Here is a 27902-nt window from a genome sequence, read left to right as displayed (position 1 = left end):
AATGGTTCAAATGTCATTCTCAACATGACATCATTTGCTTTGCAGACAATGCGCATAAACGCGATTTGTTTGTACTGATCTAGCGTGTTTAATCTGTTTCACATTGCGTTTTCCCAACGATTATGATAGAAATCCGATCGGAGAATGAAATATTCGCTGCTTCCAACTTCCAACTGAATCAAACCATCAAAACAATAACAAAGAGTAGGGCGACCAGTTCACACAAGTTCCAGCATGTTTAGGGTTGCCAGTTGTTCAAATTAAAAACTAACCCTGTTAGTTTACATGAGGAATCATTCAAACGAACGGGGGTCCACTGTATTCCACTACGCCCACATATAAAGATTTTTTGACATTAGCTGTGGCCCTCGCTGAAGCTGTTTGCAGTAGGAATAATATCAACAACATCAAATTCCACAATTGATGAAGGGACGGTAGGGGAAAGAAATAAAATTTTTTTTTGGTGAAGGTGGGGAAGAGCGGAAAGGAAGGCGGGGGGGTATTGGTAGCTATGCTTGACAAGTAGTCATTTTGACTCCTACCTTTTGTCCAATGCTGGATGGAAACTGTGCCAATTTCAATACCAATTGGTTAATTTTTACCCAGTAGAACAAAGTTATGCAATAATTTCGTGTTCGCCCTTCAGTTGTGCCCATGTGCAAATTTCTGTAGCGGACTTCCGGAATTTTCGTCGTTGAATTCACGAGTTTTTTTCACCTAGTATTTTTCGATCAGGATCAATTGTAGTCAGTATCACCAAAGTAATCATTAACATCCCACATCTGCGTGTTCCACAAAAGGGTAGCATCGCTCTCGACTGTAACTCCAACTTGTTTGGTAAATGCTATTCATCAAGATCAAGACATTACCATAGTTCGACAGCCTGAATAAGCGTGAGTTGCGGCTCTATATTTCACTAAACTACCTTCACTGCGACCCAACAAAAATGTGTTGCGTTCATTTTCAACTTGCAAGTCATTCTTTAAGGGAGATCTTTACCACATTTTACTTACTTAGTTTACCAACTGAGAGACGGGGTGGGTCTTGCCGTATCAAGAATTCCTCTCCATTGTACTCGGTCCTGGCCTATTAATCGTCAATTGGTTGTGCGTCTCATCACACGCAAATCGATTTCATCCTGGTCGGGCCATCTAGCACGCTGGTGCCCTCTATTCCTGGTGCCGGTGAGGTTCTTGAAAAGAACGTATTTCACTGCACAGTCATCCGGCATCCTTGCAGCATGGCCGGCCCACCGTAGTCACTCCACTTTCGCCAGGTGTACAATGGGATCTCTCCAAGTGGTGCCTGCAACTCGTGGTTTATACGCCTCCTCTACTCTTCGCTAGCCATTTGTACTCCGCCAAAAATAGACCGCAACGCCTTTCGTTCCAATACGGCAAGTACTCGTATGCCTCCCGTAAGCAATGTTACTGTCTCAAGCCCGTAGAGGACTACCGGTCTGATTAGCGTTTTATACATCGTCAGCTTTGTGCGGTGGCGTATGCTCCTTGATCGAAACGTCTTGCGGAGGGAAAAGTAGGCTCGATTTCCAGCTTGAAAGCGTCGTTGAATCTCCTTACTCGTATCATTGTCGGCTGTGATCAGAGTTTCCAAATAAACGAATTCATCAACCACTTCCAGTTCATCCGCAGACTACCAGGGCTGTCCTGTACTCAGTGTACCTATTTTGCTTATATAACTGTAACACCTGAACCAAACAAAATTCAAAAATGTTATGTATGGGACATTTATTGAGTCAAATATTATCCATAAGATCGCTGAACTAAATATTGCTCTATCTTAGGTATTTACGACGCATTCCCAGTTCACACTGGGCAGTGCACCAAGAGCGCTCTCTGCGCACCACTTAGTGTGAAGTAGAAGTGCGTCGTAAATACTTAAGATAGAGCAATACTTTGTTCAGCAATCTTATGGGTAATAATTGACACTATAAATACCCCATACATAATATTTTCGACTTTTGATTCACTGAGGAGTTACAGTTAAATAAGCAAAATAGGCGCACTGAGCGCAGGACAGCCCTGCGACCGCAACCGCAGGCCTGTTCGCTTCGAGGTACGATGCTGGTTTAACAAGCCAGTCTTCGTATGTTTGAATCTCGACTAGGCGGTGCTGCTAGACTGGGTCAGCAGCATTGTTGCACTAGCCCCGTAACTGTCCTATACTTTAACAGCCGGCCGCGAAGTTTGTCGATAAAGAAGGATCTAATCTTAGAAAGACGTTTAAACCCAAGGCTTTGTTTTTTCCAATTCATCGACGTCAATAGTCACCGTCCGTGGAAGACAAACGTTGCTTTCTTTGGAGCCTCTTCCTACCATATATTTGGTTTTCGACGCATTAATTTGTAACCCTATTCACTTGGCGTCCGTTTTAAGTCTGGCGTAGATTGCCGCTGCCGTCCCAAGGTTTCTAGAAATGATGTCGAGGTCGTCTGTGAAGGCCAGGAGTTGGCTACTCTTGCTGGAGATCGTACTTATCGTTTCGATTTCCTTTCGAAGCTTCAATAGCGACGTTAAATAACATACAGCACGGTCCATCCCATTGCCGCAACCATCCGCGCGATTCGAAAAGACTCGAGAGTGTCTCCAAAACGCGCATGTAACGCATCACTCGCTCCAGGGTAGCTTTGATCGGCAGCGTCAGTTTGTCCGGAAAACCGGACACGAAACCGTATCTACCAGAGCTGTTCGCGTTCAACTGTATCGTATACTGCTCTGAAATCCATGGAAATATGATTCAAGGGCACGTTGTACTCTAGACATTTCTGGAGGATTTGCCGGAGAGTAAAAATGTAATCCTTAGTAGCACGAGCCACCATACAACCCGCCTGATACTGACCTACGAATTCTCTTGCTATTGGGGATAAACGACGCAGCAAGGTCTAAGAGAACACCTTGTAGGCGACGTTGATCGGTGCAATGCTGCTATAGTGCCAGCAATCTAGCCAGTCGCCCTTTTTGTAGATGGGACAGACTTCACCTTCCATCCACTACTACAGTAGTTTCGCCTCCTCCCAAATCCTTGAAATTATCCAGAGAAGTGCCGTTGCTAGCGTTTCTTGGTCATTTTTATCATATTTATGATAGTTTTCTATGTTTAGAATATAAGAATGTTTTAAGGATCGAAATAATAAACCAAAAATACAGTACATAGCTCCACACATTTGAATCGCGTCTATCCGAGTCTATAGATAGCAAGAGTGGGTTTAGTACTAATTTCCGTAGTTTACTAATTGAAAGCCATTTCAATTTTTATCCGAATAAACCAAAAGTTCTTGTACTAATTTGACTCAAACACACTTCTCTAGTCCGCCCAGTTCTCTTCGGGGTACGATGCTGACCTAACAAGCCAGTCGTCGTATGTTCGAATCTCGGCTGGGAGCTATAGCGTCAGTAGGATTGTTGCACTAGCCCCGCAATTGCCCTGTACTCTAATAACCGGATGCGAAGTCTGTTGAAAAAGAAGGGTGAAGGGTCTAGTTCTCAACAGGACGTTTAAACCCATGGCTTCGCTGTTTTCATGCCTGTCTTCTAATCCGTGCACTTTAATTTCACTAAAAAATGCTTATTATAAGCATTTTATTGAAACTACGCCACTGACTCTATTTTTTAACTTCGTCGTACTGTTCATCAAAATTTTCCTTTATCCGAAGTAATAAATCACAGCAATATTTACGAAATGAGCTAGCATGTATTTAGTTTTGTTTGGTTATAGGCACTTCAACAGCATGGGTCATTCGTGACTTTTGCGGGATTGGGATTTGTGCCCGGGTCCTCGGCGTGAGAGACGTGAATGCTAATCTCTACACCGGGATTGACCCCTCGCACATGTATTTGTGTAGGACGGTATGCAAGGCTTTTCCCTACAGACTATCGAAATTGTGTTGTGCGTGAGATAACTTCATTTTATGAATGACGGGAATTCGAACGATTTGTTTTAAAACATTTAGAAGCCATTTTGAAACTGATAACCTCATTGTTTCCGAGATTTTTTTATTGAAATCTTTCGGGTTTAACTACAGGTAAATAGTATTTTCTATTTTTATTAATAAACATGCGTTGGTGATAAAATCAACTAATTACTGTCTGTTACTCTCATGTCGCGAATAACTCTGTAAATAAAGTGAAAGATTTATTTCCAAAATTTGCTGGCAACAAAGGTGCCGTTCTAACATAATTTTTTTGACCGAAAAAAAATTAGTAAGAAAATAAAGATGATTTTAAAACATTTAAAAAAGTTTATTTTATTGGAATTAAGGACAGTGATACGAGATTATGAAAAAACATGTTTTATAAGTTCAGGAGAAAATTTTAGTTTATTGAACATATATGACGTGTTGATACCAAATGGTGACTACAGGTGCTTTTTTGTAATGTTGTGCACGTGAAAATTTTCCCTCTTCAGTAAGGATAATTGGGATTTTTTCTTTGTCACGCGAAAAAAGTAGGAAAGTTGGCTGCTAGGAATTCTTTGATAAAATAAAGCATTTTTTTAACATAGGGTACCCTATTTATCTTAGCTTACTTTTTGTGATCGCGCATGATAGCCAACTAACTAAAATATTAGGGAATATAACTAGTTTTACATTGTGTGTCATAAAACATGTGGAAATTTATAATAATTTGTTTTAGAATAGAATGTTTTAGATAGAACGGGAATTGGTAAGTACAACGAAGCAGCATCGAAGTCTATTTATAGTTTGTGAAGACCTTTAAGGTTACGCAATTTTAGCATAGGTGTTTTAGATTTACATTACACTATATTGCAGGAAATATCTATTTCATTGATAGTTTAAAAACACCATGCGTCTCCATTATATTATCAAAACTTTTTTTTTTTCAAAAAATTATGCCGCATAGAATTTCAAGAAATGGTACATAAGAACATTCTTCATGCGATCGTGCCTACGAATCCGGTTTACAAGAGATTAGAATGACATTGTATTTGAAATACCAGCCAGCACCTTTTTGCCCAAGCGTGTACTAATATACCTAAATTAATTTGCCATTGAGTAAAGGTCTGGCGAATTTAAACATTTGTTCCCTCTCATCTAGAATCTACATCCGACAACTAATGGCAACAAAACAGGTTAATCAATTTCTGATGAAATTTGGCTCTTGTCTTTGACAATCCACCTTGCCATAGCCTACATGTTTTCTGATTTTTTTTAGTAGTTTCAATTAAACTGTTGTATAAGCTAATAATCTAATATTACAAATAACATTATAAGAGATGGAAAATAAATACGGTAGGTAATTTGAAATCTAAAATAGAGCACAGTGGACGCTTTATATTCTAAAACAGCAAACCTATTTTAAAATGAATACAAATCTTTTCCATTCAGACGAATAAGATCACCCTGAAAGCTATCAGCCTTGACATACGAAATGAAAAACGGACGCTGATTATTACAGTTGACGATGTGTGTCGAAACAAAAAAAAACTAATCCTGATTCTTGGCTCGGGAGGGTGGTTGAACTTTTGGAATACACAGTAGAAATATGTATAATACGGTTAATTGGAATCGTACGACCATAAATACGCCCAAACAGCCAACTATAAATATTACTTTTAGCCGGTGTATGTAGGACCCGTACTATATAGAAATCTGGGGGTGTCGAACCCGCACCACGTTGCACGAATCTCTACTGTATTGTTCGGCCAAGAAAAATGTGCGTCAATTATGATTTGCGCTACGTGAGAGTGGATTAACTCAACTATAAGACTGAACACGGTCGGAAATACCCATGCGTGATGAATAATTGGTTCAGCTTTCGAATACGGTATGGAGCGTGTCCGTTATACGAGCAGTTTTGTTTCATTAGTCATAACCCGAAACTAAAGTAAAGAATCTGCTGAAGTACAATGTACAACAAACATATAAATTAATCAAACTGATTCAATTCAATTACAAAAGATAGACGATTATTATTTAAAAAATATACTGACTGAGGCTTGATTTTGTGCGATTTTTGCCTTAGAGATTTTTAAATAAATAGCATCATTTTTCATTGAGAATCGATGAAATTGCTTTTTTAATTACGCTTTGGATTCATCCTCTTTTTTGCAACAAATTACGCATTACAATTGTAGCGATTAAGCGACTGATGAGAAACTGCAAAATAGTGCGATAAGCTCAATAACACTCTGTAATACTCTAATTAATACTGTAATTATAGTAATACTGTAATACTGTAATACTGTAATTATAGTGTAAAGTTCAAAATATGTTTTTGGAGCATATTCAGTCTAACCGAAAAAAATACAATAAAATATATTTATTTCCCAATTAAAGACCGTGCATGTTAGCGTCATCTAAAATTAGGAATAACACAAAATCTGCTCATGGTTTCAAAATTTAAGCTATAATTGGTTTTAATTAATCAGCCTTACGATAAGCTTAAGGGCTTTGGAAGAACGTTCTAGATGGTTGCTGAACAGTATACTAAGCTGCAACGGAAACTACAGAATGTTGGATTGAAGCAATAAAGCTCGCATACGCAATAGGGTTGTAATCTGATATTGCAGAGAAATTCGCAAATGTAGTCTTTCCGCAGGTCATACTTACTACGGACTCAACTAGAATGAGACATGACAATGCTCGACTTTACACAATATCGTGCAACGGGTCCTGGGAGAAAAGTTGGATTCGAGACCGGTTATAATTGGCTCCCATAATAGCTTGGTTCAATGCACGAATCTTCCAGTGAACCTCCTAGGTTCCTATGAACCTAGTAAGTGCTGCTTCAATAACCCTCCACTTATTGCTTTTTCCGCTCTTTTTATTTTACATCTTATCTCGCTTTGGGGATATTATGTTAGCGAATGTTTGAATTGACTCTCTCAAAACATATCAAACTTAGCAGATTCAGGTTTTTAGAAATAACCACTGACAATTAAAACACAAATAGCCATGAACCGTTTCTGGGCACCTCCACATCCGCCGTGAAAGCCAAATTGATGACATGGGAAAAGCTAGAAATAGTATCCCGTTGAAATCAAACACAGGATTGTAGACAAGCTATACAGTTTATCTTCCCAAACCCTTACTTACTTACTAAGGTGGCTTGCCATCCTAAGACAAAGCCTGTTGAACAAAGTTTCTCCATGTAACTCGGTTGAGGGTTACCGCTCGCCAATTCCTCGGACAACGATTACACTCCGCCAGATTTCGCTCCACCTGGTCTAACCATCTTGCTCGCTGCGCTCCTGGTCGTCTTTTTCCTACCGGGTTTGAGGCGAACACCATCTTTGCAGGGTAGTTGTCCGGCACTCTTGCAACATGCCCTGCCCATCGTATTCGTCCAGCTTTAGCCACGGCTGGTTTCATTGTCCGCCGTTACCAGTGAGCCACGATAGACAAATTCATCGACTACCTCACACTCATCACCGTCGATCAATATACTACTGCCCAAGCGGCGTCGTTCGGCCTCGCTTCCGCTGGCCAAGAGGTACTTTGTTTTAGACGTATTTACCTTTAACCCAATATTTTCTACTTCGCGCTTTAGTTTGGTGTACGGTTCAGCCACCGCCACAGATGTTCTACCGATAATATCCATGTCATCGGCAAAGAAGACAAATTGACTAGATTTGTGGAATATCGTGCCCCGCGTGTTGATATCCGCTCGGTTCATAACACCTTGTAGCGCTATGTTGAACAGCAGGCATGAAAGCCCATGCCTTGACGAAGCCCTCTGTGTGATTCGAATGAACTTGACAATCCACCCGAAATCCGAACACAGCACTGTGCACCATCCATCGTAGATTTAGTCAGTTTGATGAGCTTCCTGGGAAGCTGTTCTCGTCCATGATTTTCCATAGCTCTTTACGATCGATGGTATTTTATGCGGCTTTGAAGTCAACGAACAAATGATGCGTGGGAACTCTGTATTCACGACCCTTTTGGAGGATTTGCCGCAGTGCAAATATTTGATCCGTTGTAGATCGACCTTCGACGAAGCCGGCTTGATAAGTTCCCACAAATCTATTCGCAATTGGTGATAGTCGGCGGAAAATGATTTCTGACAGCACTTTATAGGTGGCATTGAGAACGGTGATCGCTCGATAGTTCTCACAGTCCAACTTGTCGCCCTTTTTATAGATCGGGCAGATAACTCCATCTTTCCACTCCTCCGGGAGCTGTTCCGTATCCCAAATTCTAACAATTAGCCGGTTCACAAACGGCCAGCTTTTCTGGACCCATTATTATTAAAATAAGCTCCGCTCCGATGCCGTCTTTCCCAGCTGACTTGTTGTTCTTTAGCTGCATGATGACCTCCTTAACTTTGTCTATCGTTGGGGCTGGCACCTCTTCCCCGTTTGTTGCACCGTCGAAATCGCTTTCCCCGCCACCATGGTTTTCCGCCTGGGTGCCATTCAGGTGTTCGTCGAAGTGCTGCTTCCACCTACCGGTCACCCCATGATCGTCCGTCAGAATACTGCCAGTTTTATCCCGACACATTTCGGCTCGCGGCACAAAGCCTTTGCGAGATCTGTTCAGTTTCTGGTAGAACTTTCGCGTTTCCTGAGAACGATGCAGCCGCTCCAACTCTGCATATTCCTGCTCTTCCAGGTAGCGCTTTTTCTCCCGAAAGATTTGGTTTCGCTGCATCTTCTTCTGTTTGTGTCTTTCCACGCTCTGACGTGTGGCACTTCTTCGGCTTCTTGTGGCATTCTTCGAGAGGGGCTTCATCCAGCTCGTCCTCTTCCGGCAGCGCAGTTTCGAGTGAATGCGCGTAGTTTGCGGCGACGTCCGGCTGTTTCAGCCGCGCGAGATCTGACTGAGGCTGGCGTCGGTACCGAATGTTCTTCACAACGGAGAGTCTTGGGCGCATCTTAACCATCACTAGGTAGAGGTAGTGGTCTGAGTCAACGTTAGCGATTCGATAGAATCTGACGTTGATAATGTCTGAGAAGTGCCGACTGTCGATCAATACGTGGTCGATCTGTGATTCTGTCTGATTTGGTGACCTCCAGGTGTACTTGTGATGGAAAAAGGTACTACATAGGGCCATGTTTTTGGAAGCGGCAAAGTCGTTAAGTCTTAGGCCCATTTTATTGGTCCGCTGCGCTGGTGTGCGCTGAACCTTCCAATAACCGGTTTGTATTCATCCTCCTGGCCGACCTGACCATTGAAATCCCCGATGATGATCTTGATATCATGTTTTGGGCAGCGGTCGTATTCACTCTCCAACTGCGCGTAGAATTAATCCTTGTCGTCCTCGGTACTTCTGAGGTTCACACTGGCTGGTGCACCAAGGTGCGCTTCCAGTGTGAACTGGGAATGTGCCGTAAATACTAAAGATAGAGCAATACTTAGTTCAGCAATATTATGGATAATGATTTACTCTATGAATGCCCCATATATAATATTTTCGAATTTTGCTTGGCTGAGGGGTTACAGTTAAAAAAGCAAAATAAGTTCACTGAGTGCAGGACAAACCTGGTGCTGTGTTCGGATTTCGGATGGATTGTCAAGTTCATTCGAAGCACACAGAGGGCTTCGTCAAGGCGATGGTCTTTCATGCCTGCTGTTCAACATAGCGCTACAAGGTGTTATGAACCGAGCGGATATCAACACGCGGAGCACGATATTCAACAAATCTAGTCAATTCGTCTGCTTCGCCGATGACATGGATATTATCGGCAGAACATCTGTGGCGATGGCTGAACAGTACACAAAAGACTAAAGCGCGAAGCAGAAAATATTGGGTTAAAGGTAAATACGTCTAAAACAAAGTACAAGCTGGCCAGCGGAACCGAGACCGAACGACGCCGCTTGGGCAGTAGTATATTGATCGACGGCGATGAGTTTCAGGTAGTCGACGAATTTGTCTACCTTGGCTTACTGGTAACGCCGGACAATGAAACCATCCGTGAGATCCGGAGGCGTATTATCGGCGGAAGTCGTGCTTACTATGGGCTTCACAAGCAATTGCGGTCGAGCAGACTAAGTCGCCATACAAAGTGCACCCTGTACAAGACGCTTATTAGACTGGTTGTTCTCTACGGGCATGATGATTTCGGTAGTCTTCTAATAGATCGGTACTTTCATGTTCATATACGACATGTTGAAATAAATTACTTTCTTTACTTTATCGGTGACAATCCTCTTATCGAGCCTATCTCTAATAGCCGACTGTGATGTCTGTCGATAAACAAGGGTCAAGTCTTAGAATAGACGTTTAAGCCCAAGGCTTTTTGTTGTTGTCATATGTCACTAACGTACCAAAGTAAACCAATTCGTCGACTACTTTAACGTCTCTATCTATCACTGCTGCCGTTCCAACACCTGAAGGGCTTCCACGCACTTCACCAGCCACCATATACTTCGTTTTGGCAGAACATATGACAAGCCCTATCCCCGCAGCTTCGTCCTTGTGAAGCGTGTACGTCTCTGCCATAGCTCTACGGTTAACACCGATGACCGATGTCGTTCACAAACCCTAGAGACATGTGAGAGTTCTTGACGATGCTATCGCGTTTTTGCACCCTTTCTACTTCGAATAGCACCTTCCAATGCAATGTTGAACAGCAAATTGGATAGCCCGTCACCTTGCATCAAACCCTATAACTTCACTATCATTGTACTCGATACATTGTCTCACTAACTATCATGACGCTTGATTTCGAGTCATCAAGGATACCATGTATCTGCCTAATAATACTCCGCCACAGTTCATTTCGTTTAACTGAATCGTACGCCGCCTTGAAATCTATAAACAAATGATGAGTTTTCAAGTTGAGTTTCCGGCATTTATCGAGGTTTTGGGGTCATTTGGTCCGTATTCTCTTGTAAACCACACTGGTATTCGCCCAGCTGCGTTTCTACCTTCTTCCAAACTTGGTGGATCCACAGCTTTTTCATCATTCTCAATCGTTATCCTATTTCTGTTGACAGCTCCATCTTGTTCACCATCCAACAGTACACCGAAATGTTGCTTCTAATGCCTGGTCAACCCCAATCCTGCGGTAATCAGGTTCTACTCCTTGTCATTGCACATAACAGGTGTTGGCACGGCCTTTCCTGATTTCGTTGATCGTTTTAAAGAAGTTTCTCGTATCGTGCCTTTTGAAGAAATTCCCCACCACCGCAAGAACGTGATCCCAGTGCTTGCATTTCTTACGACAGTCTATTTTAGGCAGCTATAGTATCTCTCGGTATCTCTCTCTGCTCTGGCGTGTAGCCAATATGTGAGTTCTGGCTTGATTCTTCTCGTCAGTCACTCGTTGGCACTCTGCGTCAAATCACTCACTTAGAAATGATCACTCGTCACCGAGTCACTCGTTCACGTTCTCTCCTAGTTGTCCACCTATCTGCTAATCAATTTTTCGAGAATATTCTGCAAGAACTCCTTACGCTGATAACCGTCGAATGTTCAATCGTACCTTCCTCGTTGGTCTCGATTTGAATAAGTTTAACAACCGGGCGCGAATCTAGCTTACTAACAGGTATAGCTGTGGATGTAGTGTATGGAACAGTTGTAGATTTAGTTATAATCTTCAATATTGCTTAACTAAACATTGCTTTACCTCTTGTAGTTATGGCGCTATAAGGCTGAAATGGCGTTGGTAACAAAACGAGCGCTTTATTTGCTGCCAAAGGGGTAGCAGCCTTATAGAACAGCAATTAACAAAGATAGAGCAACATTTTCACAATTAATTCTAAGAGTGACTCATACATAACTTGTTGAAATTATGCTTGGCTGAGGCAGTACAGTCAAAAGAGCCAAATCGACTCCCAATTTTGCGTAAATAGCACCAAAATCCACAAAAATTTAAACATTCGTACGATTTATTTTCAAAAGTAAATTATGAAATTATGCTTTAAAAAACCAACAGTAAAACTATGAAATAATTAAACAAATATGTAACAAAGTCGTAGGACTACATTTAGTTTTTTCTACATTTCAATAACCACACTGCTAAGACATAAAAATAAGCCAATGATGGCTGATCAATAATATATGCCTTTAAGTGCATCAGCGCAATGACATCCTCATTTTGTTTTTATTTACTCAACCTCGATCAATCGTTACAATGCAGAAAAGCTCACATCCCACTTGGACAGACGCTGTGCAGTCTATAATGCACCGCGGGCTTGCGGTACCTGAATGGTCACTTCAAAACAAGAAAACTTTACGTCAACGCGATGCTTTGCGGAGGAAGCGAATTGTGGAACAAGGTTCGACGCTTGTTCGCTCTGTGCAGCCGTTGAAGTCTTCCGTGCAAATGATAACTGACGCAGTAACTATCCAATTAAAGACGTTGAAAGAATCTTCTCGAGGTTAACCGTAAATAATTTGTAATTACAGATTCCGTTATTTTACTAAACAAGAGGTAATATTTTTCAGATATATAAAACAAGAAACGACCAATTTAGCACAAGAATTTTGTTCAAGCTAATATTGATGTCATACGTTTTTGGCATTTTAAAGTCCGTCTGAGCCCGATTTCGGCAATAGACGGCGATAAGGAATTCTGTTGAACATCTTATTGATTACGTCCAGCATAATTGGTTCCCATGCCTGTCGGGTTTCCGGCAGCATTTGTTTGTAGAGAGATGGCCAATATTGATTAACGAAGTCCAGGGCAACTTGATCTGGAAATAATTGCTTTTAATCTACTGTATACTATAAACCAAGATGAACACCATACTCAAACCAGCATCTGGGAACAAGCCTGTAGCGTAGATTTTCATATCTCCCACTTCTGGGCTCATGTCAAACTTATCGATGAGCAGATACTGCTCACTGTTACGCTCGGCGGTTTTACCAGAAATGTTCCATGTTGTCGAAACATCCGCTAAAATTAAAAAAAAACTTTATTTATAGTTCAATATATTATCTTGGTGAAAAATCTCACTTGTGGTTATGTTGAAGTAACCTTTCGACACAACCTTAATCGCATTGAAACGTCCTTCGCCCTTGAATTTTCCTTCTGTGATTAGCTTCGGAAAATAAACGTCAACCTCCATTTGGAACGAGTCATCGTCGGCGGTGGCTCGAACATCTCGAATTTGAGCCTTACTTAATCCATAGGATTTGGCATTCTTGATGTGCATCGAGCCCTGAATTTGTTGATTTTTGTACTCAAAATAGCTGCTGTCCTGGATGAACGGGTCGATGGCCGGAAAATCGATCGATGGAATGCCAGTCTGTTAAAATTAATTAAACCTTTTAATAACAAACTATAAAATTGTGAAATTTCTTATAGATGGTCGATAAAACAACGAATTCGATGCTCTCAAAGCAAAAGAGCAATACATTCTCCAAAATGATGGGCTGATTTGCTATACTTTTGCAGTTTCTTGCTGCAATTTTTAATCGGTTGATGGAATCGAAAGCTAGCAGCACTCTAGTACATTCAACCGAAACCGGCTTACATGCAACTCCGGAAGCAAGCGTTGAATAGAATCCTTAATGCACCGTCCAAGTTCAGGGTCGTCACGATTGCAAATGCGCATGTATGATGCTGCAATGAAAAGAGAAATAAAAGACCCTCAGTAAAGCTGTCCACTTACGGCGATGGAACTGCGTCGACGATTGAGGTGAACAACTTGGCATGTTGATCATTGTCGGACCTCGCAGCAAGTTTAAATGCGACACTCTTACTGTTGCAAATATAGTCTTACAAAGCAGTTCACATTGAACTTGACACACCCCTCAATAAAGGGCGTTAATGTACCCATCCATTTGTATGCAAATATTAAGAATAACCGGTAGCAAAATTTACATAAAGGCGTATAAATTACATAATTTAATAACTGTATAGAAGATTCATATTTTCAATATATGATCATACGGAGGAGACCTTGCCTTGTTTTCCAACCAACTCTGCAACGCGCCACCGTCTCCATCAATAATCATATGTGGCTCATGGGTGCTGTGTGTGCATGTGCATATACGAAAGGCGTAATCCAGTGGTGAAAAAATAATTGTCATTAGCTTGCCAGTGCACTGGCGTGTAATTTTAAAAATGATCAGTCGACACCTGTCAATTTAAAAAAGAACAAAGTTGCGCAGCAGTCCAGAAGATTGTTTTTTGAGAAACAGATGTAGATGATGGCCCCTATACCTGGGATTGATCAGCTATTTTCACTTTTACATAGATTCCCAATGCTTTGAGCTTTTATTAATAGTTGCGTAATTTGAAACCATAAAAACTTTTATCATGAAGCGATCGAGATGTGTTCAGCAGGGATGACTCGCTCAAAATTTTGATCATTTTTACAAGAATTTTACCTTGAAATCAGTTTATAAGGCAGATAAAGTAACGTACGATATTTTTATTTTCTAGAAAATTATGTATTTCGCTGATATCAAAAAGTTGGTGGAACATGTCAAACCAGTTAGATAAGGTTTTGTGTGCAAAAAGGTTAATAAACTGATTTTAAGGGGTCACGACAGAAAACCAGTTATATATCGCAAACCATACGACATAGATAGCTAGTATATTCGGCAAAGTTTGATAAAATTTATAGTTCTACAATTTTGCTGAACAGATGAATTTGGTATCTAGTTTCTAAAAAAAGTTAATCTTTTCAAGTGTTATATCTCCTTAATATCAAATTGTAAGAAAAAAATGAAAAGATGTAAAAGAGTATTTTAATTAGATTCTTTGAAGACACCTAAGCTCAAAAACATCGGGAAAGGCAAGAAAATACTTTTGACCGTCTTTTTTCAGAATAATCCCACTGTGCGTTACTTTTCGGGTAATGCAACTTATTCCAATTTTTGAAAAACTGAGGGCATCTTTTACGGTGGTCTATAATATTTAGATCAGAGTTGACCAAATTGGAACCAGCGAAATTGATCTGGCGAAATTGTTCAATTCAGCAGCCGAATTCCGGGCGTAAAAGAAAAGAAATTTTTGAAGAGATTTTTAGAATTTTCTTATTTTGGAATTCCGGAAAAAAGCTGTAAGAGAATCTATGACGTTTAAAAAAGGAAAAGAGACTTTTAATCTCTTCGAAATTTTTCGTGTAAGAGAATTAGAATTATTTTTTTACTTGCATTAAGTGTGTTTTAAATCTATTGTAAAACAATAAAAATTGGTATTTAGAGTAATGAAGACAGCGATTTTATCACATTTTAATCGAGATTTTAATTCTAAAAGAAGATATTACCGCAGACAAACAGACGAGACACTAGTGTTAATTTCATCGTCTATTCAAGAACTAATCATTTTTCAAAAAAGCATGTTTTGTGACATGGCCACACCGTGGCACTCGAGTTTTTGGTATAAAACCGTACAAATGTAAAAACCTTACGGTATAAAACCATACAAGTAAAAGCTACTCCGTAACATGCATAACGGATGCATAACATTTGCCAATGTGCAGGCAAAAAGTGTAGGACGATAGTTTTTAAAGCATTTTCTTCTATGTCATGTCAGTTCGTCAATGATAGTCAGTGATCTTTGGAGTAGTTTATTAATCAAAAATAGTCTGTCTCCTGTCTGTAGACGTGATAGATATCCACTCATTAGGGTGATAATAATCTAATTTTTGTTATGCTAATGTTATGTTAAGTAATAAGCAATCGTTTGTAGATAATGCATCAATCACTTTTTTCTGTAACGGGAAATCACGGTAAAAATGGATATCAATAAGTGTCAATTTTTTCGTTTTTTTAAATAGTAGCAATTTAATATTTAACAACGATAAACTAAGGATATAAAATAATCTTATTACCAAATTGATAAGTTTTTCACATAGTCTCAATATTTTTAGTCAATGCTAAAGCGTTGCAGTATTATCGAATCAACATAGGAACTAAAATTAGTCCGGTTAAAAATCGGAACGAACTTTTTAGTCCGACTTTATTCCGGTCCAATTTGGCTCTGTTCCGGTTCCGGACAGGAACCTGGACTTCAATTTACGTTCCGATGTCGAACACTATTATCGATGTAAAGCTATTATCGATAGCGTTGATAAATTGCGGCAATAACCTCGCTGGATGGCGGTAATGAATCACTGATTTTCAACATATATTACATAAAAAATAGGCCATTTGAACGTTTGTACACAAAGTCTTCACAAAGCTGCAAAACATGCCAAAGTTATCAATTTTGTTGAATACAATACCTCTATAATTGATTGCGGTTGGTGTAATCTTATATACACTGAAAATATAATTTCGTACTTTTTTTGAAAAAACATCCGTAAAACTATATTCGTAGCTGATACAAATATTTTCATACCTTTTAAAAACTTTCGTAGGCTTATTGTCTACCGCCAATGTTGTTTCTACGAGATTACATTGTTTATTGTTTATTAATTAAAAGTCAACAGATTTTTCTATCCTACTGACTACTTAAAAACTAATAGCAAGAGCTCTAAATCGGGTTTTCAGCACGTTGCGGCTGACGTCAAAGTCGAAGTAGGACACAAAACGGTTGAAGTTCCGTTGTAAGCCGGTTATAGTACCGAGAGTGCTGTAGTTAGTTCTCCGATGTGGTATATGCAAGAAGGAATTGTTCCGCGTTAAGTGAGACCGAGTTAAGATGTCTAGTCTTCCTAGAATCCAAGGACAGTCAATCCGGGATGTCAGAACATCTGATACGAAGACGGCTCTAGTTACGTCCCGACGTGTTTGCAGGGTGTCCAAGTTGATTAATCTGCAGCGCTGTTCGTAGCTTGGTAGCCGGAACGGATCATTCCATGGTAACCTACGAGTTCGTCGGTACATTCGTAGCTGTCTTGCATCAAGACCCATTTGATGCACAGTTGTTGTCTGGTCTATCGACGAAAACGGGTTGCGAAGATTGTATGAAGAGAAAACAGACTTGTGCAATTATGACAGTATGCAGTAACTGTGGTTCAGTGGTTTGTGGCGCCGTCGACTGTTCGTAAAGAAGCATGACAAACGAGCTCAGTTCGATTCCCAATAAAATCTGCTTTTTTCGGAGATAAAAAAGATTTCGCTATTTTTCGATAGGTGTCGGTAATGTAGCATACTGTCACCTATCGGAAAATAGTGTAATCTAGTATTATTTTTATCGACAGCCTTTTCGCGCATTCGTAAAATCTACGAACCATTTTGTAAAATGCAATAATGCGTACGAATATAGCTTTGCTACTATGTACAAAACATTCAGGATTGATTTTACGAATCTATTTTGTGGTAGAAAACAACGAAAGAATTCGTAAAGCAAACGCTCGTTTTCGTACTATAAACCAAGTTTTGTTATCAGTTTACTGTTTAAAAATACGAGCGATTGTCGATTGTTTATTGAAATGTGTGTTTTTTAATATGTTATAATTTGTCTAATATACATTTTAACGATAACAGGCTTTCTTATAAAATATATATTTCAGCATATTGAGAACATTTGAAAGCGCCGAAAACGTATATTTAAACGAATTATGTTCTCCAACTTTGTGGCGCCATACTAAAGTAAGCAACTTTGCACGCATAACAACAAAAACGAAACTTACATTACCCTAATAGGTGGATTTACAACTAGTTTTCAGAAAGATAGACTATTTTTAACTAATAAACCTCACCAAAGATACCTCAGGTGTTTGCACGCTATGCACGGTTTAGATCCCCTGTGTGATGATTATATCTCCTTTTTGCATCAAAATGGCAATAAAAATAAAATAAAATTGCTATCTCCATTACTCGGAGCATGCATTTTTATTGTTTTAAAGATTTGATACATTTTCAATGTAAGTAAAAATTTTCTTCGGTTTCTCTGACCCGAAAAATCTCGAAGAGATTAAAAATCTCTTTTTCTTTTTTAAACGTCAAAGAGTTTTCTTAAGGCATTTCACCGGAATTCCAAAATAAGAAAATTTAAAAAATCTCTTCGCAAGTTTTTTGTTCGAAATTTGGCAGCAGTACAACATGTTATGAACCATTTTGGTTATTATAAATGAATTCAAAACCTGTAAAAAGTAAGTTGGATGATTTTTTCATCGCATATCCAACAAACATTTTATTTGAAAAGCAGTTTATTCAACCATTATACAGCCAATATCCAGTAAACAAGCGCTTGATAAGCTATTATGCAACAAAAATGTTTGTTGGGTATTAGGGAGAAGTTAAAGAAAAGCTCTCGAAGCCATCTAGCGGAGAATAGAAAAAACTACGTTTTCTCTTTCCGCAGACATAATTTTCTTTGTCTTTAGTTGCTCGGAATACGGTAAAAAGAAAAGAGAATTATTGGAAGAGAAAGTGATTCTAAGAATTTCTTTTCGTAAAGAGATTTATCGCAAATTTTCTTGAAGTACCGGAATTCGGTTGCAGATCAATCCACAACGGATGTAAAGGTTTCCTGCTGCCAATTGACAAAAGGGTGCATGATGTAAATAAACCAATGGATGGTTCGATTTCGCTTTTCCGTCTATTTATGCCAAATATGTGAAATGTATATTCGATTGTATAACAATTCCCCGAAAACCATTTCCCCGAAGCCCGTCTCCCCGAAAGATATTTCCCCGAATGTATCAATTCCCCGAAAACTCTTTTCCCGAAAGATATTTCCCCGAATGTAATAATTCCCCGAAATATATTTCCCCGAATGTACTAATTTCCCGAAAGATATTTCCCCGAATGTACTAATTCCCCGAATAATATTTCCCCGAATGTACCAATTCCCCGAAAAACATTTTCCCGAAGGTATCATTTCCCCGAAAACCTGATTTCCACGAGTAAAATTCATGTTACATTGCATTGCAAGCCTGTTGTCAAGTGTATGTCTGGTCTTACCCAAAATTTTATTCCCAGTATCTTCAAAGTAGAAATATATGTAAGATTATAAGACATACGGGGAAATATTTTCCCCGAATGAAGTTTTTCTGAAAAATGCTTTTCCGAATGTAGGTACTAGATTCCCAAAATACAGTTTATAAAAACCAATTTCTCGAATGCCGCTTCTTCGGAAAGCATGTTTTTAAAAATAAGCCATTACTTCCCCTGCGCAGCATTATAGAATAGGTGAAGCAGTTTTATGCTGCAAATCTGATAAGTTAAAAATTTAAAAACTGGGGTTGAGTACCACAGAAGGCTGCAAATCAAAAAGTAGAAAAACACATAAAGCTGAAACAATTGAAACGTCAATGAATTTTGACGGAACATGTAACATACTATTTAACACCTCAAAACAAAACCAGTTTTCACATATTCTTGCTGATAAAATAACTGCTGCTCGTGCGGAATCAACTGAAAATTAGTTACTACGACTGGGTATGCGGAAATTCACAAATTTGTGCGTGCGAAAGTCTGCTACATCCAACGGTGGATTGGCTATCATTTTTCTTGGTGAATAGATGGATCATTCTTCGTGAACAGATGCAGAACTTTGACCTTCTTAGGTCCCTTGGTATGATTTCCAACGTAAAAATCGTTTTCGGATCATGTAGGTAAGGTCAGTGCCGTAGCGTGCGGTTGTCAGACTAGCCACCGCCAAGGGCGCTAGGTCTTAAGGGTGCAAAAAGCAATGCTCCAATAATAATTACAACCCTTTTTTACCATACTTTCACTCGAAACACTGTGTAAAGGTCAATTAAAGGTAATGACATTATATTTCATGAAAAACTGAAACAAAATTCGCAATTATTTCAAAGATATTCTCGCATTTTGCTATTGATATTTGATACCGCTCATCAGACGGCGCACATCATTCTTCAATTACGGTCTAGGCCAGCAAAGTCGCTGGTGACTGCTTCCTTCTTTCATCTTCAGTCAGAGAATTTAACTCTTGCAGTAGGGAAATATCGACTGTATGTCAAAACATTCGCAGCCTTCGGTCTACTTAATTGTTGGTTATATGCTGTCCTTACTCGCTATCGCTCGTTCGGACTCAACTAAAGGATAACCCCTACTAGTCGGTAAACCTAGGAAAACACATGCACCTAAATAGAGGTGGTTTCTGCGGGGGGGCTGCCCCCCGGTTTTCGGGAAAATGTTGTACAACCGTATATTCTACTCCAAACGATAAACTCGAAGCAATTTTAGTTTAAGATGGATTGATTAATGTATTTCAGTAGCAGCTTACTGAAGAAATAGCGATAGCTTTAACACTTCAACTCTTTTATTGATGTTTTTACTGTCAAATATCACTCATCCGTGCCTGCAAAATTTAAAATAACCTGTTCCAAATTGAGTCAGAAATTTACCCAAGGTTACACGAGTTGTAAGAAATTTACAACTTCGCTCCGGTATAAAATAAGATTGACAACACCGGTGCGGAAACGTTTTTCTGTTTGGACTAAAAATTTGAACCAAAATCAGGATTTGGATCGCCGTAGAAGATGCCGTGACAGCGATAAAAGTACAGTGGAAACACTACACTCTAAACTACTTCTGACCAAATTTCCAAGAGAAAATACCCTACGGGTAATTTTCTACAGCGTTTTTCCGTGATGCTATTTGATATGGGACACCATTTACAATGCTAGTAGCTATGTGAACGGTGCATTTGCAGTCGCTAATTATCCGGTTAAAACTCATAAACAACGTCAAACACTATCGCGAAATTCTAATTACTAAAAAATTTGACGAATAAAAAAAATATTACAAAAATTTTAGTTTGAAGCTTTCAACCACCTAAAAAATATTGTGTAAAATGTTATCCAAATACAACATTTTTCCTAGACCTCAGCGGTCTGTTTACTGTTTAATTTGTTTACACAAGAATGTATGTTCTGCGATGCTCGGGGCGGCTCGTGCTGTTTCAGGCAATCACCTCCATTCAACACGAACTTGGGCCACTCATTGCCAATTTTACAAGCGTGTCAGAAGTCGAGAATCGCTTTCGACCTGGTCAAGTCATCTTGCACATTGAGCCGCTCTATTACTTGTGCCGGTGGAGTTATTGAAAAACACCGCTACAGTCGTACTGTTTTCCGGCATCCTTACGACGTGTTAGGCCCAACTTAGCCTACCGACTTCCGCCAGATGTTCGATGGGAATCCCTCGAAGTAGTACCTATAAGTATATCGTGATTCACACGCCACCACCAGTCGTTTTTAGTATGTATTCCGCCAAATATCGTGCGCAGCACCTTCCGCTCAAACGCGGAAAGGGTGTTTATGTCCTCCATGAATAGCTTCACAGCTTCAAATCCATAAATAACCGGTCCAATAAGGGTTTTGTATATTGTCAGCTTCGTACGGCGGCGTATGCTTCTTGATCGTAGCGTTTTGCGAACGGCAAAGTAGGCTAAGACGAAGTACGCCATAGTGTTGTTGTCCGCGGTCACCAATGATCCCAAATACATGAATTCATTACCAGCGCGGACGAACTCATTACCATGGGAAGCGCGCTTTGCGTCTTTGAGCCTGTTGCATTTCTGTATGTGGTCTTCGACTCCTCCTAGACTGCGTCTAAAACAGATTCCCTTCGCCGTTGCAAAGTTCCTGGCTATGAAATCGAAGGCATCTGCGAAACCTAGGAGTTGGCTTAGATGTAAAGTAAAGATGGTCGGGTAGCGGAAAATTTACCCGAAACCCGCACCTGTACCCGTACCAGCCGGGTTACGTTACTGACTTGAAAGCTGCATTCGATCGCATGCTACTTGACAAAATATCACGACTAGATGTTTCACACCAGTTTGTCACATGATTACACTCGTATTTGTGCGACAGGGTCTTATAAATGAAACTTGTTTCTAAGCTATCGTCGCCGTTCACGAATAGATCTGGTGTACCGCAAGGCACTGGCGTAGGACCACTGTTGTTCAATTTATTCTTTAACGACGCTACTACTGTCGTTGAAAACAGCTGCAGACTGGTATATGCTTACGATTTTAAAATTTACTTGACGATTCTCTGCATCGAGGATCGTCATCGCCTTCAACTTCTTTTTGATACGTTTTCGTAAATTGGTGCAAAATGAATAACTTGACTTTTTAAAAGTGAATAACTTTAATTCTTTAAATGTGAGGCTATGACGTTCCGCTGAATCAAATCGCCTACAGTTTTGGTTGGTTGACGACCAAGTACTGAAAAGGGTTTGGCATGTGAATGATCTTATAATTATAATATGAATTATAATTCTCGATCCGAAACTAATTTTCGATCGTCACCGTACAACGATAATTTTAAAAGCGACTCCTCGTAGTTGGAATTTATTGCAAAAATTGGACAAGGTTTTAAAGACTCGCACTGCTTTAAATCACTGTATAGCGCCATTGTTCGTCCTTTTCTTGAAAATTCGTGTCTAATTTATTAGATCCGTCGAATTGAACTAGTAAGAAGATTCACACGATTAACCCTGCGTAGTTTGTCTTGGCGCAACCCGGAAAATTTACCATAAAAAATCATTCATGGCATTCATAGTAATTATCGTATAGCAAAATTTTTTGGATGAAGTGCAATAACCCGTTAAACAATTTGTATTTGTTTGTATATCTCAGTTGCAACTGAGTAATACCATATCTATAAAGTTATATTTCTCACCACATAAGAACATATAAGTGCCAAAGTGGAGGCAATTTAATACTTCTGAAGATATGATTAAATATGTATGATTAGAAACAGGTTTTCCAAAATTTTCCACAGTGATGGAAGACTCCAATTAAAAGCCCAGAACGTGGTGTGGAACATGGAATCATGGACAATTTCCCTTTTTTTATTTGCTAACTCCTAGTAGGTACCGTTCTGATCCAAATTTCGGACGACTTCAAACTTGAGACACTTTAGTATGAAATAACATTGACATTGCTTTTTAAACCATGTGCTTATTATACACCATCGTATTCATTAGGATGTCCTCTCTCCGGAGAGGAATAACATTGGGCTATAAAACTCTTTATAGGAAATCAGTAGGCGCTGAAAAAAGTGGAAACTCAGATTTTCACTTGATTAGCTTACTCTTAGCGTTTTACGTAAAAGATCCTTTTTTTTGTTTACTTTGTTTTATCAATTTTAAAGCGATTTTCTTTGTTTGTTATAATCGTTAGGTACGTGAACGTTATGTATTAACTAAAACAAAGTTGAAATACAGTGTCAAATGCTTTATTTTAAAGATTTTAGGGAAATTTAAGTGTCCGAAATTCGAATCATATTTTGCAACTTCGGACAGCCACGAATCATCACATAATATCACATTTTTCAGGTTCTTATCTTACGAAAACTAATCGTCTTGATTGTAAAGCTGTGCAATTTGAATGCCGTTCGCGCAGTTTGAAAATATTTATCAACCAACTATGTAGGTACTTATCAATTAAAAGGTTTTTACGGGTGAAAAGCCAAATTATCCTGCTAGACGGATAGAAGAGGCATGTGTTCAGAAAAACATATATAAACACACTTAATTAAGTAAAGCTGCACGATAAACGTAAATTTTCATCAATATATTACGCATATTTGAAGTGTTAGACGGAAATGTACGTAGTTCGAATGAAGACCATAAAAGTGTACAAAGTTTGAATCAGAACCGAACTGCACTTTAATGGTATTTTTTCATATAAACTACGATTTTATCGTCATTTTCAACATTTTTCAGTAGAAATAAATAAATCATATCATCAAATTTTCATACTACTAAACTGCTTAATACAATAAAATTGTAATGCCTTCGAACATTTCGCTCGGAAAAAAGTCGCAGCATAGCTTAAATGTCCGAAATTAAGGTCAGAACGGTAAATATTGTACCATGCTGCATCAATATCCGGATACTTAAGCAGGTTATATTTTTAATATGCTCCGTAAACAATCATTTCGCAACATTCTAGTAATTGCTTTGTACTATAATCAATATAAAGCTTAAATTTGCAATAACACATCAATTTTACAATGAAAACTCAATAAAATACATAAAAATAAGAGAAGTAAACAGGCTTGTCTTGTTCATAAATCCGGACACCTCACATCTCAGTGCATCAATATCCGGACACTTTCGAATCGTTTTCCGGACAGGCAAAACTTTCTCATATTTTGTCTAAGAAATGTATGCCTATAAGTAAACAACTTATCACATGTAAAATGTAGTATTAAATAATCATCTCTCTATACAGTTTTTTACTTTTAATTCCACTTTTGTGTCATCACGAGACGATTTAAATCAAGCACGATACTGACCCACTTACCTAACCAGAGAACGAAAGTGATTAAGTACTTCTACATTAATTGTCTTAACGTATTTTGTATTTCCAAATATTTTGACGGTTCCATGAATCGAGGCTTCTTCTCGTACCACACCTTCTGCCTGATTCAACGTGTCCTTTCGCATTTTATAAGAGAAACATTAGGCAGTTACCATTCAAACATGTCTGGATTTAAAAAACATGGTTTTAAATCCGGACAGCGTAATTATTTGTAAAAATACACTTTGTTTCAACTATTAATGAATGACGCCATCTCAATTAAAAATTTACCTTTTTTGTCAATGCGAAGTTTAAAAAATTGGTTCCCGAAACCTTAAATAGCAAAAGCGCTACTTTTTAGTAACTTGGAAAATCTCGCAGAAAAAAACAATGTTTGACACCAACGTTACGTTTGGATTTATTTAAGTTATTTCGCGCAGCCTACTCAACCACCGATTATATTTAAACGATCTTAGATATATTTGCAAAGTAATCCACATAGCTACACCTCATAAGTTGCATATATTATTACTTAATAGTAATAAATTAGTGAAGGTGTCCGGATATTGGTACCGTCCGGATTTTGATGCAGCAGGATATCTATTATCGGTAGTGCAGTGTTTTTGTAGAAAGTGTACGGAAAACAGAAACGATTGCACATCAATTAAAATCATTGATGAACACACAATATAATCAAATTCTTTTTTCTCTTTAATAACTAAGTTTCATATTCTTTAATTATACACTAGACATATGAGACATAACCACTAATACATGATATAACAACTTTTAAGCATTGTCATTACTTGAAACGTATTTTTTCCTCCACTAGGCAGTTTAAGCACGAGCAATGGATTAATGTCGACTCATACATAAACGTTGCTCATTGAATTGTTGCGTTCGTTCCAATGCCAAAAAGACTCAAATTGACCTCAATCACCTAATATTTGACGATACTGCAATCACTTTCCACTTACGCAGTTGTACATCTGGATCATCAACGAAATCCGCCACTGCACCGGATATTGCGCCATAAGCGCACAGCAGCACAAGCACTTTCATTTTCCGCTTAATGATAGGACACCGTTTTAAACGCGCGATACTTAGAATGTTATCTGGAAGTTGCTGCTAGAGAACCCTTCTATTTATATAAGCTTTAAGCTGAGTGAGTATCGTTTGCTTCGTACGCAGGCAGATCTCCGGCGACTAATTCTCCTTGAAGCTGAAATGACTTATCGAGTTAAACTCAACGAACTTTAGTAGATAACTTCTTTTCCACTGATTTTCCATCATTGCATCATGCAGCTTAGCTGATTGGTTTGATAGTACCAATAAGTAGGTTGAACTTTTTTTTTAACATGTGCGTTTTGTAGAATAGGAAAAGCGGATATCAAACGCGCAAAGATATAGTTAAGTACCTAAACCTGTTGTACCTGTTGTACCGGTCATTCGAGATAGATTCAAAGGTGAGCTGGGTGTTACAACATACGTCATAAAACCTTATTCAATGAATTGTTCTTACGCCTGTATTTTAGAACTCATTTGATTAGTAATTAAATGCACATAGTTGTTGAATTGTATGACAAATAAAACATGCGAGTGAAGTTTGTATGATTGTGCCTCAGGACATCGAAGATTATTGTAAGCCTACAAATGTTCAATGAATGAGACAAACGTGGTCGCTGAACCGACACAGCAGGCTCGACTATTCTACGTGATTGATATTTGAATATATCTAATTATGTTTACGCTCGAATAAACTTTTCATATAGGTATTTATATGTCGCCATCGAACAATGCCCGCTCAGTATTTCCCCTTTACCCCGTCCATGACCGAGAAAGATGTTTTCCGACAGTTAGTAATTATGGTAGGACTAGCTGAGGGCCCGATCTTACTCGGGGCGCCTTTCTCTCGCAGCCACTTGTACATCAGTTATTGTAACGGAAAAGCTTATAATGCAAATATACAACATTAATATTTTTTTTTGAAACGATGGTTCTGTAATTGATGGAGGGACGGTAGGGAAAAGAAATGAAAATTTTTTTGGAATGGAGGCGAAAGAGTGGAAAGGAAAGGAGGGGGGTAATAGGTAGCTACGCTTAACAAGTTGTCGTTGTGACTCCTTCCTTTTGTCCAATGCTGGAAGGTGCATTGGACAAAAGGTAGGAGTCACAACAACAACTTGTCAAGAATAGCTACCTATTACCTAATAAAAAAAAGTAGTATGGTGATTTATATATTTTGGACAGGAGTTACGCGTACTCTATTTTGGACTTTTACGGAAAAATCAAATGGAAAATGCCCAAAATAGAGTAGGCGTAACGCTTGTCCAAAATACATAAATCACCCTAGGTTCCACAGTGTTTTTTCCATGGATACATCAAACCTTTCATTTCGTTTCAAGACAAAACTTGTTTGTAAATAATGTTTCTGGTTTCACCACCAGGAGCAAGTATGTACAAATTATTGGCTGAGCCCACTCTGGACCATGTCACATAAAGTTGAGCATGGGAAAAGCATATGGTGTTCTCAGATCAACTCCACTCCACACTGTTTGAATGATTGCCTCTGTGACTCAAATAGAGTCGGTCAACAACACTTAGCACTAATGATCGAAGACTTTTTATACGGTTCACTTTGATTCGGTGCTTAATTACAATTGACAAATCTACAGCTACGAGCACAGTTTAGTATTTCGTACATATTTACAGAGTTGCTTATAAGCAATAATTTTTGAATGCAACAGGATTTTAAAACCAATGAAAATATATGGAATAGAGCCTCATAACGCAGCTAACAAGGAGGAACAGTGGCTCCCCCCACTCTGAGATGGCAGCACCGTCGATGGGATAGGGACCTTAGACTGTAAAACTACTGTACCCGTAAACTAAAAACGTTACAGAACATGAAAATAGCAATCGATCTGAATTATTGGCAACGACAATAACAGTCGAACATGGAATATACTGACTCTTGCCCAGGAAGGTAAACTGGCTCAACTTGCAAGGGAAATTAGCCGCCCAAAGTTTGAAATCATGGAATTGTGCGACGACCGTTGGCCGGATATTGGCGAACACAAGACATTGTCGGGGCAAGTCTTGCTCTACTATGGCATACGAGCTTAAATTGCTACTCGAGAAAGAGAGGGACACATGCGGCCCTGATGAAGTGGGAGCCGATTAACGAAAGAATCATCATTGCCAGATTTAGAACACGGATTATGCGCCAACAGATGCTACCGACCTGCAGGAGAAAGAGATTTTCTACAGCCAGCTGAACAGCGTGATTGAGAAAATCCCGAAGGAGGACATTCAAATTCACTTAGGCGACTTCTACGCGAAGATTGGCTTAACGGGAAATTAGCAGTCATTAACTTTTCGTCGGAGAGCTCAATTTCGGAAGCAGTTTTTGGGCCCAAAAGCGGGATACTGTTTATAAAAATGTAAATATTGCATTCTTCTTGCCAATCTGAACACAGCGAATATATTTTCATGAACAGAATTTTTGTTTCAAACAAAAAAACTGCTTCTGAAATTGGCAGAATCAATGACGACTAATTTCACCTAAAACAACGTAGACCTCTTGAACGCGTAATAAGACACCATGGCCCAGGAGAGATGGGCGAAAACGGGCAGCTGTTTACAGAATTTTGTGGTAATGAACACATTCCAACAATCATTTTATTTGAACAGTAGATTATTCAACCGTTATATATCCAATGTTCAGGAATCAAGCGCTTGATAAGCAATTATACCGTATGGTCGCCATCCACCGCTCATTTAAAAATGATTCTAAGTTTGTTTGTCCATAGCAAATCTAAATTGAGGTCCATTGAAACCCAATT

At 39.0% G+C, this 27902-nt stretch overlaps 1 protein-coding gene across 1 annotated transcript; it reads right to left on the bottom strand.

The window, feature by feature from the left end:
* Positions 1-12452: 12452 nt before the first annotated feature.
* Positions 12453-25124, bottom strand: LOC128740312 (putative beta-carotene-binding protein). Its single transcript, XM_053835850.1, has 5 exons — positions 25035-25124; positions 13406-13494; positions 12886-13177; positions 12679-12825; positions 12453-12622 (listed from the first exon to the last, which is right to left on the bottom strand). The coding sequence occupies exons 1-5, from the start codon at positions 25117-25119 to the stop codon at positions 12453-12455; spliced, it is 783 nt and encodes a 260-aa protein (XP_053691825.1). The 5' UTR covers positions 25120-25124.
* Positions 25125-27902: the final 2778 nt, after the last annotated feature.

The sequence above is a fragment of the Sabethes cyaneus genome, chromosome 3, assembly GCF_943734655.1.
Source record: "Sabethes cyaneus chromosome 3, idSabCyanKW18_F2, whole genome shotgun sequence".
In the NCBI taxonomy this organism is placed as follows: domain Eukaryota; kingdom Metazoa; phylum Arthropoda; class Insecta; order Diptera; family Culicidae; genus Sabethes; species Sabethes cyaneus.
The sequence above is the reverse complement of the archived record's forward strand: the minus strand, read 5'-3'. Positions and strand labels throughout refer to the sequence as shown.

Excerpts from the sequence above, each read along its gene's own strand:
- LOC128740312 (XM_053835850.1), bottom strand. The coding sequence starts at position 25,119 with ATGAAAGTGCTTGTGCTGCTGTGCGCTTATGGCGCAATATCCGGTGCA. Across the intron at positions 13,178-13,405 it reads GCTTGCTTCCGGAGTTGCAT|ACTGGCATTCCATCGATCGA; the intron begins GTAAGCCGGTTT and ends TAATTTTAACAG. Across the intron at positions 12,623-12,678 it reads GTTCCCAGATGCTGGTTTGA|ATCAAGTTGCCCTGGACTTC; the intron begins GTATGGTGTTCA and ends AATTATTTCCAG.